General features: G+C 31.0%; 2 protein-coding genes across 5 annotated transcripts in view; both read right to left on the bottom strand.

The window, feature by feature from the left end:
- LOC143911644 (uncharacterized) overlaps positions 1–21,099 on the bottom strand; it is a 146,005-nt gene that overhangs the window by 112,418 nt on the left and 12,488 nt on the right. The gene's annotated exons all lie outside the window — the stretch shown is intronic.
- On the bottom strand, positions 17,813–20,671 carry LOC143911696 (uncharacterized). Of its 4 annotated transcripts, XM_077430696.1 has the most exons (6): positions 20,423–20,671; positions 20,126–20,295; positions 19,805–20,050; positions 19,584–19,697; positions 18,967–19,270; positions 17,813–18,775 (listed from the first exon to the last, which is right to left on the bottom strand). In XM_077430696.1, the coding sequence occupies exons 5-6, from the start codon at positions 19,006–19,008 to the stop codon at positions 18,443–18,445; spliced, it is 375 nt and encodes a 124-aa protein (XP_077286822.1). In that variant the 5' UTR covers positions 19,009–19,270; positions 19,584–19,697; positions 19,805–20,050; positions 20,126–20,295; positions 20,423–20,671; the 3' UTR covers positions 17,813–18,442. The 4 variants fall into 4 exon arrangements, with proteins under 4 accessions (XP_077286822.1, XP_077286823.1, XP_077286824.1 ...); XM_077430697.1 differs by lacking the exon at positions 19,584–19,697 and having other exon boundaries at positions 19,887–20,050; XM_077430698.1 differs by lacking the exon at positions 19,584–19,697 and having other exon boundaries at positions 19,887–20,671.

The following is a 21,099-nucleotide window of genomic DNA, read 5'->3' as shown; positions in this document are numbered from 1 at the left end:
CCCATGAGCTGCCCTCGATTGGAATAGAATTTTTCTGAGTACATTTGTAGTGCTTCTGGTCAGACTTGGATATTGTGACTGCAGGTCGATCGTTTCCTATCAGAGTTTGCCAATTTTCTCTGATTTCATTGTTAAAACGGTTACCGTTTAACAATTGGCTGAATATCCTTCCTACCTACTATGTTACCACCATTTGCGATTGATTATTGTACAATAAAATTTCTGTACAATTCATAGATGTCTCGTTAATTTGCGAGTTTTTCAGTGTCTCGTAATTCAGCGACTTTTATAATAAAACAAAAATGCTGCAATGTTTGTAATTGGCCAGGAAGGCGCATTGGAGTTAACCTTTAAGAGGGCTGGACAGCAGCACCTTGTCCATACAAACGTACTATACTTCTCCCTTCCTCAATTATGGCACTAGAGAAATTATTTTTTAATATGCTATGGATATCTACCATTGGGGTGCATCTATCGTTTTATTTTTTTGATTAATTATTTTTTATAGAAGCTAGGAGCCGCCAAACATCTATAAAATCGCCTCTTTTTTACACCCACGAAACGGGTCCAGCATGCTTATTTAACGGTCGATTTAAAAAAAAATACGCCGATAGATGCACAGAAAGTATCTTTCTCATACCGATGCTGATTATTTTTTAAAAGTTGGTCCAGTTTTGGAGGTGAAAATAGTAGAATACGAAACCTCGATTTTGTCAATTTAAAATACGTTTTATCTGGTCGAAGCGCAACTGTCGCATTCACTCAATATATATATTGATATATATATATATATATTGTCGCATTCACTCAATATATACATACACTCAATATATATATCGAAGAAAGGAACGGTAACAAAATTAAGGTTTCGGGTGTACAGCCCTCTTAAGGCCCTATAATTATATTTTATTAAGTTTATATTTCTTAAAGGCATTTCGTATGAAGCTTACATACATACATACAAACATAGCTTGCGACTGATACCATTGGATTTATAAAAATGGCGGCATAAATTTGCGAGCGATGCGCCGATTTACCCCCCATTGGTCTCACGCTCGCGTAATTTAACCTTTATTGGGTATTTGCACGTGAGGTGAGCCTCAGCCGCGCTGAAATATGAGCGGGGAGTCGTCGACGCATTGAATAATGGTGCCGTCCGCCATTTTGAGAGTTATCGTGCCGTAAAATGGCGTCTGCTTCTTCGAGTGGCGCTGCGGTCGTAAAAGCGCGTCCGTTCCGCCATACACGGACACTAACCGTCGCAGCCAAAGCTCTTCGGGATTAAACCGGATATCAGATTTGAACCCGGAAGCTGTAGGGTATAAACAGCCCCCGCGGACTCTGTAAATACCCCGTCGTAAAATATCACTTTGCGTATTTTTATTTTATGCACGATTATATTTTTATTTGATTTATATTCGCAGTGAAATGCCTCTGCTGGGAACTTCCTTTAGTTTCTTGCGGTATTTTTAGATACGACGCTGCTTGCTGAATTTCAATTCAGTGCTCAGAATGGACCGGAGCGGACTAAAGAGTGGCAATGGTTCGTGTAGCCCATGGAATTACATTTGGTTCGAGAAAAATTCGATTATTTAAAAAGAGCTACGCTCTCATATCTCCACAATTTTGAGCTTTAGTGATTTTCGTAAAGGGAAAATATTTTAAGTATTGTATTATTTCGTTATAAGAATACTGCATAACACGCAACTATACATACGTACATATAGTCGATTGCGATTATTAGTTATTAAGAGATTCATATCCGTTATTCTTATTTTATTTTTTAATTTTTTTTTATTTTTTATTGTCACAAATCAATACACACTCGCCATTACAGATTTGCTCCAATGCGACGGGTGTACGTTAATGAAATAAATCAAAAATCAGAAATACAGTAATACATACATATACAATCAGAATATATAGAATATAACAATTAATCAGAAATAATAATCATAGTGACATCTATGGATTTCAGATTACTGTGTATAATTAATACAAATTATACACAGGCAGATTTTTGTGACAAAAGAATTAGATTTAATACCAATTTTCAGGAACCGTTTCAGCAATGATCAGATAAAATTGGCAAACTCTGATAGAGAAACGATCGATTTGGAGTCACAAAACCCCCAAATCTAACCAGCAGTGGCGAGGACACGAACCTATGACCTCAGTGATGCTAAATATATACGCTATCACTAAGCCAAACTGCTGGCTATATATTATATATTATATTTATATACCTACATATAATGACTTTTTTAATCCGTAAATTTTAAATTTTATTATCTTATTTACTAGTGTTAATAAATATAAATATCAACAACAATAAATTAATATAAATGCTATTTTAAATGAACACAAACTTATGGATGCTTGTTTGAATATTAAAGGAAGAAGATTATAAAGATTGTTCCTAAAGATTGTTTTAAACTGATTTTTTTTATTTTATTTTTATATACATATGTACATACTAGTCGTTTTACCCGGCTTCATTCGGTATTTGTAATATAAACTAACCTAATAGTAAGCATTTTGAAACTAAAATGGAAAAAAGGAATCGGGATTCGAAACTGAAACAGGAATCCGGATCCAGAAATGAAAGAAGAATCCGGAACCGGAACTGAAAAAGGAATCCGGAACAGGAATTGAAACCAGACCCGGAAATTGGAACTGAAATGGGAATCGAAAATCGGAAATGGAATCGGAATCGTTATCGATATCGTTGTCATAAAAAAATAGATTTTTTCGATGACATCACGAATTCTACTAACCAAAACTTATATATATTCAGTCTCTTTCGAAATTATATATTAGATGTACATACACCAGGAAAGCCTAACAGGTAAACCCTAATGCGCCTTCTTGGACAATTACAAATATCGATAAATATACTATAGAGAAATTTTACAGCGCATCATAGAGACATCTATGAACCAAGTTGGCAAACATTTTTACAAAATTTTATATATCAGCGTATTCAAAATGCTATAAAATCAAATTTTTGCAAGAAATAAGGCAGTTTCAATGAAATCAGATAAATTTGCAAACTATAATAGGAAACATGGAATGAACCCGTGACCACTCAATTGAAAACTTTTCACGATAACCACTGAGCAATGCAAACTCATCCATGCCGATGAGTTTGTATTAAGGTTTTTCTATTATACGTATAATTTAAACTTTACGAGATTCAAAGATCATCTGAATTATTTGTCTAAAAAACTTTCGTTTCTGAAAGTCGAAGTTTATCCACGTTTAAAATCTAGGTTCCGGTTGGCGGAAATTTATCAAAACTTTATCAAGCCGTAGAAGAGTTCGAATAAAATAAATAATAAGAATTTTTAACTTATGAGAAAATCCCTCTGTCTCACGTAGGTTTCGAAAGAGCTGATATTAAAATCAACGCTTTGCCGTTTACCTCAAACTATTCGTATATGTACATATGTATGTATAATATGATAAATGTCTTCAAGTAGTGTTATATGTATATAAGTGCGTTGTGTAGCTTTTAATCCAAAGAAAATATGTATGTTTCTTCTTGATATATGTAGGTGGTCGTTTAAACTTTAGACATTTCAATAACGTCAAGGTAAAACTTAAGCACATTTTCCGCAAGAAAAAACTGTTTAAATACGTTCCAAAAATAACAAATTCGTCTAAAGTTTGATATTTGAAATCGAAAAGGTGCTCTTGGGAGCTTTATCAGATTTTTCCATGAACTTTTGCGGTGAACAGAAAAAGAGAAAGATACATACATAGAGAGGAAAAGAGTAAAAAAAAAAACAGAGTCACCATTGTAGTAAAAAGACAGCTTTATCTGTTTCTTTAATGTCTAAACTTTCACAATATTTTCCACGGGAAAATGATCCGTCGTTTCGCTGTTTTCACGAAACGACAGAAGTGACCTACAAAATGAAACCTTCACATTGTGCAAAAAAGAAACACTCACATTCAACAGATAGTACTATGAAATACATATTTCGTAAGATACTTATTGTTTTTTTTATGTCATAATTTTCGACTACAGTTTTTATAATAAATAATACAAATTTTAATGTTTCAAAACAATACTAAGATATTGACCATACTATGAGAAAGATATAGAAAGTGGTATGAGAGCTTAGATTGGGATTCACTGCCACCATATAATCCCTTTTATTATCACTGAGCTTACCATCAGTCGAGGAAATAAGAAAGATCCTTTTAAATGTTGGTACTCGTTTATTATCTTTGTCCACAATTGAGTGAAAAGTACATTTAATTCTACAACTAAATATTTTCCTTTAACATAATATAACCAGCAGCGTGGTCTAGTGGTGAGTGTATCTTTTTATGCAAAGTGTCACGGGTTCGATTCCCATTAGAGTATCGTTGTTAGTCAGACTTTGGTTTGTCGAGGTCAATCGTTTCTTATCAGAATTTGCCAATTTTTCTGATTTTCATTGAACGGTTCCTAAAAAATTGGCTTTTACTCCCCAATTTTGTATTGTAAAACCTTGAGTTATTGTTATATCTCAGGTGTCGCCAGATTTTCTCTCCATAGATGTCTCTGTGGATGTTTATTGAATGTAAAAAATCGTATTGCTAAATGAAAAATATTATTGATCGTATTGTATACGATGTTTGAAATGTCTGACGATAGATATCAGGTATTGTTTCGATTTACTTATATTTATTTATATGTAATAATTATGTATTTAATATATGTAATATATAATTTCTCGAGTCTTAATCTGTTTAGCACTCTTGCCACTTTGGAGCAATCTGTTAGGTGAGTGTGCATGATTAATTGAAAAAAAACTTTTCTAAAGTTTGTTATCTTAAAAGAAAACTAATATTTTGTTAAGTTATTGATCTGTTGATAGTGCAAATTGTAACATGAATATTGATTGAATTTTTATCTTATATATGTATGTAAAATAACAGCATTGCCAAGTTAAGTCCGGTTTGTACAAAAAACTATAGATAACGTATTGTTGCGTAGGGGTGGGTGGAGGATCCAAGTAAAAGGCCAACAGTCGTTTCACAGCATTTATTGATGATTAAGGAGATACACGCACTGGCAGTGCTCAGTTCAGAATGACATGATATCGCCTACGTACCGCCTTATAAAGGGTAGATCTCTCAGGACGTCTAATCTGTTTACCTGTTGTATAGTCACGTATTCGGATATGTATTTCCACGACATTGGGTCTCCCCGTACTGATTCTGAGAAAGGACTATCTGGACTCTAAATGCACTTAGAGTCCAGATATAATCCTGGAAGTAAGTGCAAGCACTTAGTTAATCCGATAACCGATATCCGTTGGTCTAAGTGCAAGCACTTAGTTAATCCGTTAACGGATAACCCCTGAACGGTCACATAGTCTCTGGGATTCTATTCGCTTAATCCGCGGCGTACGTAACAGTATGTATGTACATATATAAATTCAGCAAGCGTTGTACTTTGGGTTTTTATCTTCAATGGAATTTAATGTTTAAAAACATACATTAATTAAAAACCTCAACTGCAACGTCTTCAACGTCAGAGGTTGTGGAGAAAGCTTTTGACGAAGACATCGACCCAGTTATTAAGATTCTCGTGGGTGTTTCTACACAAGTACACGTGTGCGATACGTAGATTTATGTGGCGGTAAAATCGCATATGAAAATAATGCACCTAGGGTAGTAAAATTTCTCAGCATTTTCAGATCGGCTCACCTGAGGCTCACTTTGTCGTAAATTGTGGCTTTTAACTACCCCTGTCGGTGGCATTGTCATCTGTGCAGTCTTTTTCACCGGAAGCTTTCAGCACACATGACTTCATGTCAACTTTTCTATTCCTATTCCTTTGGTTCTATTCCTTTGAGTGAGGCAAAGTCTAAAGTGTACTCTACTACTTGCATGAAAATTTCATTTCGTTGAGTATAATGAGGTTGGGAAGTGATTTTATTATATTTTATTCTCACATTTTTTTGATTTTTAAATGCTTTTTATTCATCATCATCATCATTCATCATCTTATATCTATTTTAATAGCTACTGATCTACTGATCATTTTCTATTTTACAATTTAATTTAATTTGGTTAGTAATCATAGTATTGTATTATTATAATGTTAATCTACAGCATAATAGGAAAAATAGCTCAAAAACCTATTTACAATCCTTATAAATGTTCATAATACATCTAATACATAATATTAATTAAAGACTCTCTAAAGTCGATGACCTAAAGCAGATAGTGTTTAGGTAATCTGTGTGTTATACCTGAAGGGTATAGACATTTTGTTGTAATCACCGAGACTCTTCACAAGTGTGTTAGTATGGTTATTAGTGATTCTGTCATAGAATCTACTGGTTAGTTTGTTAGTAATGTGTGTAACAAGTATTCTCACATGAGGCTCGCCCTATCGATACTTTAACTATAGTGTACTTCATTTGAACTATAGTGTACTCTGTGCTTTCCTTTTAATATATATATATATATATTTTAATGGTGCTATTAACCGGGAAAACATTTACTTTGTTCTCCTTTGAAGAGGAACGATGAGGTTATGATATGTAATAGCTGGTGACCGTCACATTATTTTTTAATATTTTGAATCCTGTATATACGGTAATGAACGGTATACTCTTTTGTGAACAATATTATCTGGTAAACTTATTAGTTTACCAAACAAGTTGAGCGTTGTTACAAGAGGTCTACGAGCAACTAATTGCTATAGAGATAGAGCAATTTGTTGCATAATAAAGAGACACACGAGTTTTGTGTCTATTATGTAGAATTGTTATGTATTAAAACTTTTCGATAAGTAACATAAAAATATGTTGGCAACGTCTCCAATATCTAGAGCAGTGGTTCTTAACCGGTGTACCAGTGCACCGCGAAAAAAATAGTAAATACAGAAAAATCTGCGAAACAGTGAAAACCGAAAAAGTCGTTCGCGAAATTATGAAAACCGACGAAATATTATCTAATGTGATTTCTTTAGAATGAATTGTTAATCTTTTCCCGAAATCAAGGTATGGATGATTTTGTAAAATGTCTTCAGGATGATGATTGGTATGCTAAAATAGAATATTTAGCAGATATTTTTAATAACTTAATTAGCGTTAACACAAGCATTTAAGGAAAAAACCAAAAAAATTTTGACACCCACTAACAAGTTGAAAGGATTTCGGAAAAATTGAATAATATAGAAAAATAAAGTAGAAACGTTTCTTTTACTTAACGAAAACATTGCGCGCGCACATTAATACGGGAGGAAAAGCCTGTTCCTCTTGTTCCTGTTGTATCCTGCTCGCGCAAATTAAATGAGTATGTACCGTTTACCATGCACCATTTTTTTTTGATCTTTCGACTTAAGATCTTTCGATTTTCGATCTTTGCCTTCCGATATTTACGTTTTCTGTAATTTAACATTCTGTCTCGTCACGGAGACCGGATTGATACATCGAGTTGTGGGCTTTCGTACCCAGAAGGAAAATAATTCGTCTCCTTGTCGACGGATTTAATATAGAAATTTAATTTTCCGAAATGACTACGGAGGAATTATGAATTTCTGTTCAAAAGGGTACTGAAATGTTTTTCACATTTTTCATCATATTTGTGTGAGCTCGGTTTCTCAACAATAATTTATGTATAAACTAATAAACGCGAAATACTTACGAATTTAGACGAAGAATTGAGGGTAGCTACATATATCAAATATTCGACCTAATATTTCTGAAATCTGCAAAATCCGACAAGCTCAGGTATCAAATTACTTAATTTTCAAATTTTTTAAGGGTAATTTTATTTACAGTTTTCTTTAATTGTTATGTAATTTGTTTAATTTGTAATAAAAATTATGTCCGCATATATTTTTATGACTGTTTAATTCTGGCGCACCGCCATTTTTCTCATGATCAAAAGTGCACCGTGACACCTTGAAAAAATTGAGAACCACTGATCTAGAGCGATGTATCTGCTCAACCGGGTTTTTGGTGAAATTGGCCTGTTTAATTTACATAAACTGCGCTGAACTGGTTGAGTGGCTGTGGAGCAACGCCCGTGGTTAATTTTATCAATTATATAAATATTTTATATTTTATTTTACTTTATTTTACAAAATCAATTAATCAAGCACACTCGTCTAACAGATTGCTCCAAAGCGACGAGTGTGCTAAAAAGATTAAGAAGTACAAAAGAAAAAAATACAAGTTAAATAAACAAATTATATATACAAATATACAAATTACACAAGGAAAAGATAACTAAATAAAACATGAAATCATAATAAAATCATAATTAAAAACACTAACTCATAAAATATCGTCGAGAACGGATGTTTTATATTCCTTTATTTGTATTATGATTGCGTGAATGGCCACAGTGAAGCGTTAGTGTAATGTCACTGTGGCTAATATGTTAAAATAAAATAACAGTTTATTTTTTAGTTTTTTATTCTGGTAGCAAACATTTGTATTGCCAATTCAGATATTATCAAATTTATTTGGAATTGAAAAAAATATAAGAACATTTAATTTATGGCATAAATTTGTTGTGAAACTTTCATAGCAACCTGACACAGAATTGCATATACATATATTTCAACTAAAATTTCGCCCCTACGCTTTTATAATTTTTTTTATCGTGTTGCATAAACTAGGGAACAATACTATTTGTATTTTTATGCTGCACCCTAGAGACGAAGAGACAATATATTTGGTGCTATATACTATACATATACCACTTAACTTCTCCACCTTCTCATCCTTCTGGGGTTGGGGTTCTAACGACCATCTGTTCCCATAAAGAAGAGCCTGTCTTGCACCATCTTTGGATATCAATCTTTCCTCGCTAAGTTTCGCCGATTAACCTTTCGGAATCTCCAACTTTTTTTTTCATATCGAGAAATCTCATCACTCATTCATATATGTAACTTGTTCCGGTCAATTAATTTGAAACTTCTAATGAAAATGGCAATCGGTTCACATATTTAAATAATTTACATCATTGACCTGCTTCCCACATTATTGACCTGTCGTTCTCACTACATATCTAAAATAAACGTGTGTCCGTTAATATTGCTCTAATTTATGAATATGGTGTGTATCGCATGTACATAAATAAATCAATATGGAATATATTAGCCCCCAACTATAATATGTAAATTTGTACTGCCGCGATTTGAATAAAAATTCACCGTAATATAGTTAAAAGATTTATGCAAATAAAAATTCACTCTATATATGTATACATAGATTAAAAGCTGTTTTAATTTGTTTAATGTTAATAATCCCAAAAGACAAATGTAAGTTTTTAGCACTTATATATTAACAGTAAATCAAAATGTCAAGAAGTGTCTAGAAATGTATGTTTGTAAGTATGAACTACAATATAATACGTACATCAATGTCTTTGTTGAATATAATTCAATCATTTCATCGAGAAACGCCTGTATTATTATATGACACATTTTCAACATAATTATGTATGAAAATCATTTGGTCGGTTTGTCAAGGGTAAATTGTTCTATTTTAACTCCACTTTTCCCTTTTACTTTGTAGTTAATGCTCTCTCCTTCGGCTGAGAGTGAAACACGATTTGCCTTTCTCTGAGAAGGCCTAATTGTCAAAGAAGAACATCTTGTAAACAATTACTTCAGAACTATGTACAAAAAAAAAATACATATCATTATAATACAATATAATGTAACCGAGTAATATAAAATAATATGATTTTGTTTGATATAAAGCGTGATAAATCGTCATACTCTGTCATCCATTTCTACGTATTGAAATTTCGAGTAAGTTTCCACGGAAAAAAATTTCAATCAATCAATATGTATGTAGTTTAATATTTTACTATTCGTGTGGAACATCGATCATAATTTAACGTAACGTTGGAAAAAAATATTTGCGCTCGAAAATTTGCTTTATATTAAAAATTTAACATAAAAACACATACTTGTTTTGTTGCGCAGCTTCTCTTGGAAAATTGACGAGGTGGGAAAATTTCGTTACATACATAAATTTAATTGAAAGCAATCTAGGGTGGAGGCTTCCGAAATCGTTCTCGTAACAATATCGATTCGAGCTTTAGATTTTTTCATTTTTGAGTGTTTTTTATTGTTTATAAATTTTATATTCATAATACATATTAGGTCTATTACATACAATTGTAGTATGATTACTAGATCAGAAACTGCAACTAATATATATTGAATTATTTTATTTGACTGTAAGTGTATAGCATACAATATCTTTAAAATCCTTATATATTGTCATAATACATAATATTTAAAATAAACACTCTCTAAAGTCGTAGATTTTTACGTATGAACTGAAAGTTGGAAGTGATTTTCATTCTTAAGAAACAACTCAATTAAATATCGCTTTTGAAAATTCTACCATAATACTTTTTTTTTAATTTTTAAATGCTTTTTATTATTACGAAATTATGTTCACAATATATCTTATATCTATTTTAATAGCTACTGATCTACTGATCATTTTCTATTTCAAAATTTTAATTTAATTTTGTTAGTAATAATAGTATTATATTATTCTAATGTTAATGTGCAACATCATAGGAAAAAAAGCTCAAAAACCAACCATAATATGTAGTTCAATAGAATACTATTACAATATGTATATGTATATGTACATATATATTTTTATTTTTCTCATGTCGTTGTATTTTTTCGACCATTTTGGTGACTCCTGTTAACTTATAAATAAATTTTGGAAAGGAATTACATTAATTTGTTAATTATTATCATTATTATATAATTACATGATCGGGGTTATTGCCACTAGAGGTTTTTGTCTATTCGCATATACATACATATGTTTCTAAACTCTAACATAAATGTATTTTTGTCTATAAAACTATTTTTTTCTCTTCTCTGTTATATTTTCGACCATTGTGGCGCACTAGGGATTTCTGTAATGCCATAATGGACCAAACTTAATAAATAAATAATTAAATAAATAGATAATTATGTACATATATGCATTATTTTATATATGTACATAAATAAATAAGCTTAATGTAAAAAACTAAATGTATGTAAGCTTATTGTAAATCATATTAACAATTAGATACAACATAACTTATTATTGAATACTTATATCGCAGATAAAACCCAGTGAAGAGATATACTTTTAGCCGTGAAATGTCAAATCTGACATATTTGGCCAAAAATCAATATATATCGTGTATTACCCTACAAGAAGCTACACGCCAAATTTGAAATTTATATATACATATGAGAGTTAAAACTATAAATATTTATATATTAGAGATAAGGAAAACCAATAGAGCAAATTTCATAAAATATAGAGTGAATTATAGGCGTTTAAACAATTAAAATCTTTAAAATCGAACAGTTTACGCCTTATTAAACAACGCTTGTTTAACGTCAGGAGGATTTACTTTCCCCGTTTTTGAAACGCGTTGTATACGATATTTTATCTCCAACGTAATGGCAGACGATACATTAACGTGTATTGAAGACCAAAATGAGCAATATGGCAAAGTATGAGAACGATCGGATAAGAGATAAAAATGACCACTAACACGAAAGCCATGTGAAACGTAAAGGAGGTATGTAAAAACAACTAAATTAGAATGGCAAATAAATGTTTGTTTAGTTAATTGTTGAATAAGTATATATGAATTTGGTAAGTTAATTTATCAGTTCGGTTGATAAATACTTTAATTGAATTCATCAAAATGTCCATGAAATAAAACTAGAAAATCACTCGTATGTTATCGGCTCAAAAACATAACTGACCGTTGTATTTATTTATTAAGCATTTTTTCATAGTAACTGACCATGTATTAAAACGACTGACCATTTATTGTAATAAATGGTCAAATTATGTGAAATTTAGACTGATTAAAATACCATTTTAGAAATTAATATAGTTTATAAATCGAGGTGTAAAGTTGGGCTCGTTATTAGTTTGATTTTCCTCATTCGATCTGTGTTACTCATTTTATTTTAAATTAAATTTTAAACGCAAAACCAAACCTCAGTTTCTGTGAGTGTATATTAATAATCCAGTCCAGAGACCGCAAAATAATTTGAAATTTCAAAATTAACCTTTCGTATACATTATTTTCCTAACCAACTCCATTTATCGATACATTTAATATGAACATTCTCTAAAATAAAAATAATCATAAAATATATTTATTGAATAGTATTTAAGTGGCATTTCAATCGGTGTTAATTTGAAATATTGTGAAAGCCATTTTTTCATCCATCATCTTATAGGCCCTTTTACAAGGCTTTTTTGTATGAGTAACGTTTAAATAATTACCGAAAAAAAAGAAAACTTTTCAGAGCGATCTTAATGGTTCTACGAAACGTGTTGTATTGTTGTAGATTCCGTTTCATAAAAATAAAGAGTAAAATTTCGTAATTTTCTCTTTCGGCAATTAAATACTGCGCCATTGTACAATTTTACTTTGTTCGTACGATACTCGGCGGTTCGTTATTATTATTTTTTCCAGGGGATGCTTATCCTTAGAATGGCCGAGTTGTTTGTTGAAAACTCTAATAGGATGTATTATACACACTGGAATATTGCTGAACGTTCTATACGTCCCATTTAAGAGATATATGCCTCTGTAGTTTGGGGGAAAAGCTAACGTATCTTCCCCTTGCATATACTTATAAATACGACCTCACAGATTGTACGAGCTGAGAGAACAACAAAACGTTACACACCATATGTAAATATGTTCCTAGCTATATTTTTCACGTTGTAAATTCTGCATTGCACACCGTTGCGGTGTATTAATTTATTCATGGGAGTCTGGATTCCGCCGGTCGATTAACAGAATTAAAATATCGCGGGCATTTGGTCGGAACTTAATAAAAATGCCGGTTACAAATTTTCTCTTTGGAAAATTTTGTGCAAAGCCGCAGCCAACCGGGATTATCGCGTCCTTTTTCCGCCGCAAAATTACATTAAAAAACTCATCAACGGGTTTTGCACACCTTTTTGTCGAACGGGAATTGCGGTCTCACGTGAACACTTGAGCTTTCTCATAATGTTGCCGTACATATCTAATTACTAATGCATAATAGCTAATACATAGGTACTAAGGCTAATTGCCGATATTTGAAACTGCATGTATCCTTTGTTCAGTATAATCAGAATTGGTTTTTGTAATAAAATTTAACTTTTTATACAATTTTATCATTACTATATGTATGTGCATACATTATAATATTCTTTTGTTGGTTTATCCGCTATCTGAGTCTATATTTTTCAATTTAGAATCCACGAATTCGATATTCTATCGCATATAATATGTAGTACTTTAAGCAAGTTTTAGCTTATGAGAACTTGGAAGTTGAATTTTTCCAACTTTAAAAATTTTCTGAAAACTTCCCATTATTTCAACTTTGAACTCCCCAAATATCATATATAAAGTTCATATATAAACATCATGTTAATATATGAACCATATATACCTAAATATATATGTATGTAGTTGTGATTAATTTTAGACACAGAATACGGTTTAGAAAAATCTGGTATGGTTAGTTAACCAGTCACTTTTTTTTAATTTTAATTAAAATTATTTTTAATATATGTAAATATATATCGTAAACTTCTAAGGTTTATTTATAAACTACCCAGATAAGAGTTAAATCTGAATTTAAATTGATAACGTTTTCAAAAAGTGATGATGCGCCAAAATTACAAAAAATTGTCATAGAAAATAGATTTGAACTACACAGATAAAATATATTTGAACTACACACATTTACTTCAGTATTTTGGAATAAGCTAAGTTCAACGTGTAGGGTGACTATACGTCCTGTTTTGGCTGGGACAGTAACGTTTTTTAAGTGCTTTGCGTTCGTCCCATAGTTTTCGTAAATTTTTTTGATTTGTCCATCACAGAATATTTTTTTCTAATTAAAAATTGCATTAATGAAATATGTATAAAAGTAAGTACATTCATATGCATTGTAACGTGTATGAATTTTATACGGAAATAAATCGGATATCGGATAACGGATAAAATGGGAACTCTGGTTGACACATGCCGTAATACTATTAATTAAAGAAAATAATAATAAAAAGGAGTTGGAGTTGGAATTTTTACTAATCCGACTCCAATTTCACAGAAATGTACATAAATATGTACATACGTTCTGGTTAAAATTAACCTAACAAAATCAGAAATCAAAATTTTCAGTTGCACATAAGTTTTGAAATTAAAACAACCGACAATATCTTTTTGGAAAATTTGTAGTTATCTATCAGAAAAATTCAGTCTGCCAAAAATTAGCTTCGAATATTATACTATTTTTTTATCCTCATTCTATTTTCTTTCTACACATTGAAAAAAATTCTTTAACAATTTTATGGTTATGTGAGAGAATAATTATAAAATTTTTGGACGTGCAAAACATTTTTTATCATGATCACCTTATCATGTGTATGTATGTATGTATTATATTATATGTACTAGGGTTTCTGATTTCCCGGACTTTTTCAATTCCCGGGACACGGGACGGAGCCCGTGATCGTTCCCGGGATTCCCGGGATCCCGGGACACATGTAAAAAAAAATTTTTTTTCAATTTAATATTATATTTATTTATTTACAAAACAATATATAATATATCTATTAACTTGAAAAAATGTAACTATAAAAGTGAACTTATTTAAAGTAGCTTCTTAAGAACACTAAAATATTTAATGAGAATCCGAAAGTTTAATTCTAGATTTGGTACATAAATTTCCAGCAATGGAAAAATCTCTTTCAGTTTCGGTCGAAGTTAAAAGGGACGAAAACAGTTTTTACTAACCTCTTCTTATTTAAATTATCGTTTTTTTCTCCTATCAGCATGTATATTTTAATTTCTTTTTTAAAGTCGAGGTTATTTTTATTTACGTTATTTTGTATATTCGTCTTTGATAACTCCTTATTTAATTCTTCATTCATCGTCAAACACAATTGTTTCATCTTCATCCGAATCTAAAAGAGTTTCTTCCATTCATAATAGTTCCACCGTAGGATATACATACATTCGCTTTTATTACAACATTTACAGAATGTTTTGTTCGTTATGAAATCAGAATTCTTTAAAATTTGTGTTAAAAAAATCAGTTTTAGGCTTCTTCTTTCTTCGATTGTAATTTTTGAGAATATTTTTCGATTCTTTGTGTATTTGATTTATTACTTCCCTTCGTGCAGTCGTGAAAATGTTGTATGTTTTCAAGATTTTCTTAAATCAAATTCCCGGGATTAAAGATAAGAATTCCCGGGACACGGGACAGCAAATATTCCATGAATTCCCGGGAATGTCTGTCCCGGGTCGACCCGGGTCAGAAACCCTAGTATGTACATACATACATATGTAGGTATGTATTTTTAGGTGACGAAGACCAGTACAAATTGTTGTACTGTATGACTACTTTGGTCTTTGGAGACGGAGAAATGAAAATTTTTTCGATTTTTGTTAAAAAATTCTCAAAATTGAATTACAAAAACTTTAATCATATAATATGATGGACATATGTTTCCGTAAACGAATTGATAGAAAATTTTTCGAGTTAAAATAGTTCACTCTCCCTCTTTGTCTTCCACTCCAACGAATGGAGGAAACTACTTTAATAAGAACTCAACGAATCTAGCCCAGTTTTAGTAATAATCCTTAGCAGGAAAGTTCGCGATTAATTTTAGCACATCCTCCGTTAAAGCAAAAGGACTAGTCAAAAATTGCAAGGGGTTTCAGAACGACCCAGGGGCTAACTGCTTCAACTTTTGCGCTACGGCAATTCATTTTAATTTATAACGGCGAAATTCGCACATTTTACACACGGTTACACGAGTACGAACGTACACACACAACGCTTGAAGGTACAATTCGCTACGTACGCAGTAATTAATTGCAAATACTTAGACGAGAATATCGTTGTTAAAATTTACTTTGTACTTTGTACTTATTCGCGCGTTGCGATTACACTTGTGTACACTGAACTTTTGAAATGTGACGGGAGAGGACACTTAGTTGGAAACCCTTGGCAAATCGTTCTCCATTTCGAAGAAGTGAAATCTAATTTCAGTTTGCAGTCGGAAAGAAATCTCGAATGTATCACGTTTCAAATGTATAAATGAAAGTTCAACTGCATTGATAGAAACTATTCTGAATGCAGTTTGTTGGACAGCTATGTTGAAGTTAAATTTAATTATAACTGATATGGGCTGCTATATATGTAGTATCTACTTTAAATTAGGATTGAACGGATAAGATAATATATTAATTAGTACAAGCTGTAGAAGGTATTATTTTAATTGATATTATAAATCGTTTTTTTACGAAAGTTTTATGTATGTAGTAACAATAGATGAAGTTTTGTGATAATCAATTTTCAAACCATCGATTTACATATAATATAATAATGCAAAATTCTCCCTCAACAATTATTTAAAAAAAATTCGGATGTGACCAACCCATGACTTTATATATGAATTTGAAGAATATAAGAAGTTCACAAAACAAAATTTGATATTGAACTGTACAGACACATTCACACATACCGGCAACATTATGTAATACTAATAGCTATAACAGCATTTTTTATACAAATTAAGCGCAAATGTATGGAAACTTGCACAAGACAAAAGTTCTATTTCCGGTTGTCAGATTTTGTTCAATTTTTTTTTGCATTACTTAAAATCACTATCAGTATTATACACAATAAATATCAAGAAAATTAAAATAATTGAAAATGTCAAAATAAAATAATGAAATAATTATTTTAAATAAAATACTACTTCCGGTTTACGAATTCTGACCAAAACCTTATCAACTTTAAATTAGTACATAAAGAATAAAAATATTAAGTTTCAGATTGATACATTTAGGGGTGTAGATAGAGTAGTGGGCACAATATTTTTGACCTTTCAAAGTGGAAAAAATCCCACTTCCGGTTTATTAAATTTAATTATTTTTTTTTATTTCATCACATTAACACAAGAATTACACTTGAATTGTTTCGTGAAGATCACTCATGTTTAAGGGGTCGAAAAAAATAGTGGAAGAAAAATTGAACAAGAATAAACTGCCACTTCCAGTTGACGGATGCTTATTAATTATTTAGGTTTTTAGCTTAAACTTTTAGATATGAAATTTCAGTTCAATAAACTAAAAGGTTTCTGAGAAAAATATAAAAAAACAGTAAAAGTACTACTTTTGGTTCAGATAAAAATATTTAAGAAATATTAGGTTATAAAATTTATAATTTCTATTACATTTAAAAAAAATTCAGTTCGATTCAGTTAGCGGTTTGGGAGATAATTGAATTCAAAAACTTAAAAAAAAGAGGGGACACCTCTAAGGGGAGGTACCATTTCAGGTCAACTTAATAATTTACATCGTGTCCATAAGAATTTTAGTGACGAATACTAAGTTTCAGTTTGATAGGACTAACAGTGTTCACAAAATCCCCAAAATACACAGACACACATATTTTTTCTAGATCATGAAAACGTGATCAGTAATCTATTTTGAGTTCGAATCAGCCAAAATCTCGAGTTTGAATTTTCATTATTTTATTTTGACATTTTCAATTATTTTAATTTTCTTGATATTTATTGTGTATAATACTGATAGTGATTTTAAGTAATGCAAAAAAAAATTGAACAAAATCTGACAACCGGAAATAGAACTTTTGTCTTGTGCAAGTTTCCATACATTTGCGCTTAATTTGTATAAAAAATGCTGTTATAGCTATTAGTATTACATAATGTTGCCGGTATGTGTGAATGTGTCTGTACAGTTCAATATCAAATTTTGTTTTGTGAACTTCTTATATTCTTCAAATTCATATATAAAGTCATGGGTTGGTCACATCCGAATTTTTTTTAAATAATTGTTGAGGGAGAATTTTGCATTATTATATTATATGTAAATCGATGGTTTGAAAATTGATTATACAATATAAAATATAGGTATTTTTGAACAGAATAAAAATATTACTTAATAATTAAAGAAAATATGTCTTTAAATGTTTTAAGATGTAAAATAACTTAAATAACTTAGCAGTAGGTAAATTTTGTATCTTGATAATAATCAGATACAAAATTCTAATCGATAAGAATTAAGGCCCATAATAAAGATTAACTAAGAGCTCATAACAGAGCTCATATTTAAGCTCTGTTATGAGCTTTTAGCTAATCTTTATTACGGGCCTTTATTCTTATAGGTTAGAATTTCCAGCTAGTGTAATTTTAGAAATTCTAACCAAATGAAAATAGTGTATTTTTTTTCCTACTGTCAAATTTACTGAAACGATGCATATAGAATGTGTATAGGATTAAAATTAAGGGGTGATTCATAAAAAAAAGAGTTTCTGCAATGAAGTGTTTATTGAAATGGAATAATGGTCAGTTTGAAATTAACATTTTGAAGTCTAGGTCGTGTACAGAGATTACCAAGGACAGAATCTGGTGCACTGGCACATTGGATGGCTCCAGTATGGATAGCAGAAGTACAACCATCTGAAGAAGCACTTGCATTTTGGCAAGAAGGGGTTGATTTTACATTGGTACCATATTGGCCAGTAAGGGAAAGCTCCTGGCCAACTTTTAGACTTGGTTTCCAATGCAGGCCTGTAAATTTCCATGCTGTCTGTGGCTGCTGCAGGTAAGATATCTATGTCGATTAGAGGTGGTCTGCCGAGGAGATCGATTCGACCTGCTGGACCTACTGGACCTACTTGACCTGCTGGGCCTAACACTTCTTGGCCTGCACAATACTCGAACTGGGAAAATGAAAATCATGAATGTAGAATGTCAAATCGTAAATGTTTAAGTCGGTGTATGATACGAGTCTACATATTTCGTCAACCTCGCCACGTGTCCCATCCGATTGCATTCGATATATACGCATGTATGTATGTATATTCGGTAATGGGGTCAAATGGGCACTTGTGGCATAAGTTTGTATACTCACGAATAGGAAACATCCCAGGAGGACGAAGAGGAACTTGGCCATTTCAGAGGTTATTGATTCTACGACCTGTTGAAAAAGCCGCACTCCCTAAACACTGAGGCGTTATCAAATGCATGCGGTCTTTTTATTGCGAGTCTCGATCAGAATTTGTGTGTTTTTGGCGGATGTCAATATTAAAATATTGACGAAATATAATGGTCATAAATCAGCATCAAGTCGACGGATTTAGAATGTAAACTTTCGAGCAACTGTTCAAGCGACGGGTCTGTTCAAAGACAGGCATATACGCCTACAGGCGTATTGCCTTTTTATTGATTTTTTTAGTTTTAAATTGTTTGTTATTTTGGTTGTAGTTTTTTATATAGTTAAATGAAACCCATGTTGAAATTTTGGTTAAATTTTAAACTTGTATACTAATGTACATCGAAAATAGCGAATTTTAGAATTTGGAAACACTTCTAGTTGGAAAAGTTGTTCTGTATCATAGGGGATCCGTAAAAAATTATATAAAAATAATTAAAAAAATTACGGATGTGACAACTTTATGTATTTGAGGAATATAAGAAGAATATAAAACAATATTCGTAAATTATACATACATATACGTTTACACATACCGGCAATGAGAGCATTTTCGATTCAAATTGAGCGCAAATGTAGGGAAACTTATACAAGAGTCACAAGACGAAGTAGATTCCGGCTGTCGGAATTTGTTCTAATTTTTTTATTACCTAAAATCACAATATATATAATACACATTAAATACCAAGAAGATAAAAATGATTTAAAAGGTCAAAATAAAATAATAATATATTGTTTTAAAAAAAATTACTACTACCGGTTTACGAATTTTCCATGAATAACTTTTCCAACTATAGATGATACCAAATTCCAAAATTCGCTGTTTTCGATGTACATACTTTATTCAACACCCTTTCTCAATGTCAATCTGCTTTTTATTTTCTTTATAAACGATTATACATTGGAGTTTAATTTAATTGATTTTTTGTTAACAGCGAGTCTCATAATCTAATTGTAGTAGTATTGTAGAATCATTCAAGAAAAATTAAATTTTATTTCAAATCTAAAAAATTATTTTCTTCATATGCATATGTATGTATGTAAGTAAAATATATAATTTTCTTTAAAAAATAATGACCTTCAAGAAGCGAATTTTACTTTTAGGTGTTTCAATTAATTTGAAATTACAATTATTAATTTAATTAAAATGACAATAGTAAATATTGTGAAAATTGTTTAACTATGAAACTAATTAGTGGAAAATCACAGAAATTACTTTAATGTTCAATATAGCTATAGTGTATAGACCTAAAAATACAAAAAAATGTTTTTCATTTAAAAAAAAAATATATGCATGTTTTTTTCGCTCTTAGAATAATAACAAATGCGTCATGGTTTACGAGAAACATTGAAATTCATAAACATGTATCTATACCATTAATTAAAACTGAAATAGATATTTATAGAAGCGTAGACTCGAAACCCACTCAAACGAGCTGGCAAAAGCTCTTATACTAACAAATAAATGACAGATTTGCTAGTGTCGGCTAAATTTAACAAGCGGAGAATATTGAAAATACGAAACGAAAAATAAGTTTCTATATAACTTGTATGAATTTAATCACGAGGTGATGGATGAGATCATTTATTTCGATAATATTCTGAAATATTACGATTTACATCCATCTCAACGTGTCAACCGACGAATATTTATGTACATACATATGCGTGTATGTATGTATGAGACAACTTAATAACGTACAACTTGAGTAAACAAGTACGTGCATAAGCGTCAGTACATTGTTCCAGTCATAATTTTGAATGATTTATAACTCAATTGCATATACGAACTTAAGATTTATGTATTTGCAGCTTTGACGTTTTATTTGGAACAAGTTGTAGACTATGCAAATAATACACTGGAATTGTTTTCGGGTTCGTAAATTGTCATATTGACGACTGTTAATAGGAAAAATTGAAATGAATCAAAACGTACAATAACATTTTTCAATGCAAACGTACATACAATACTACATTAATAATACTAAGTACACAATGTTATGTATTTTACAATGAATAAATATGTACATACATATGTACCAAAAAATAAAT

The sequence above is a fragment of the Arctopsyche grandis genome, chromosome 5 (assembly GCF_051622035.1).
Source record: "Arctopsyche grandis isolate Sample6627 chromosome 5, ASM5162203v2, whole genome shotgun sequence".
Lineage (NCBI taxonomy): Eukaryota > Metazoa > Arthropoda > Insecta > Trichoptera > Hydropsychidae > Arctopsyche > Arctopsyche grandis.
Note: the sequence above shows the minus strand (reverse complement) of the source record. Positions and strands in the feature narration are given on the sequence as shown.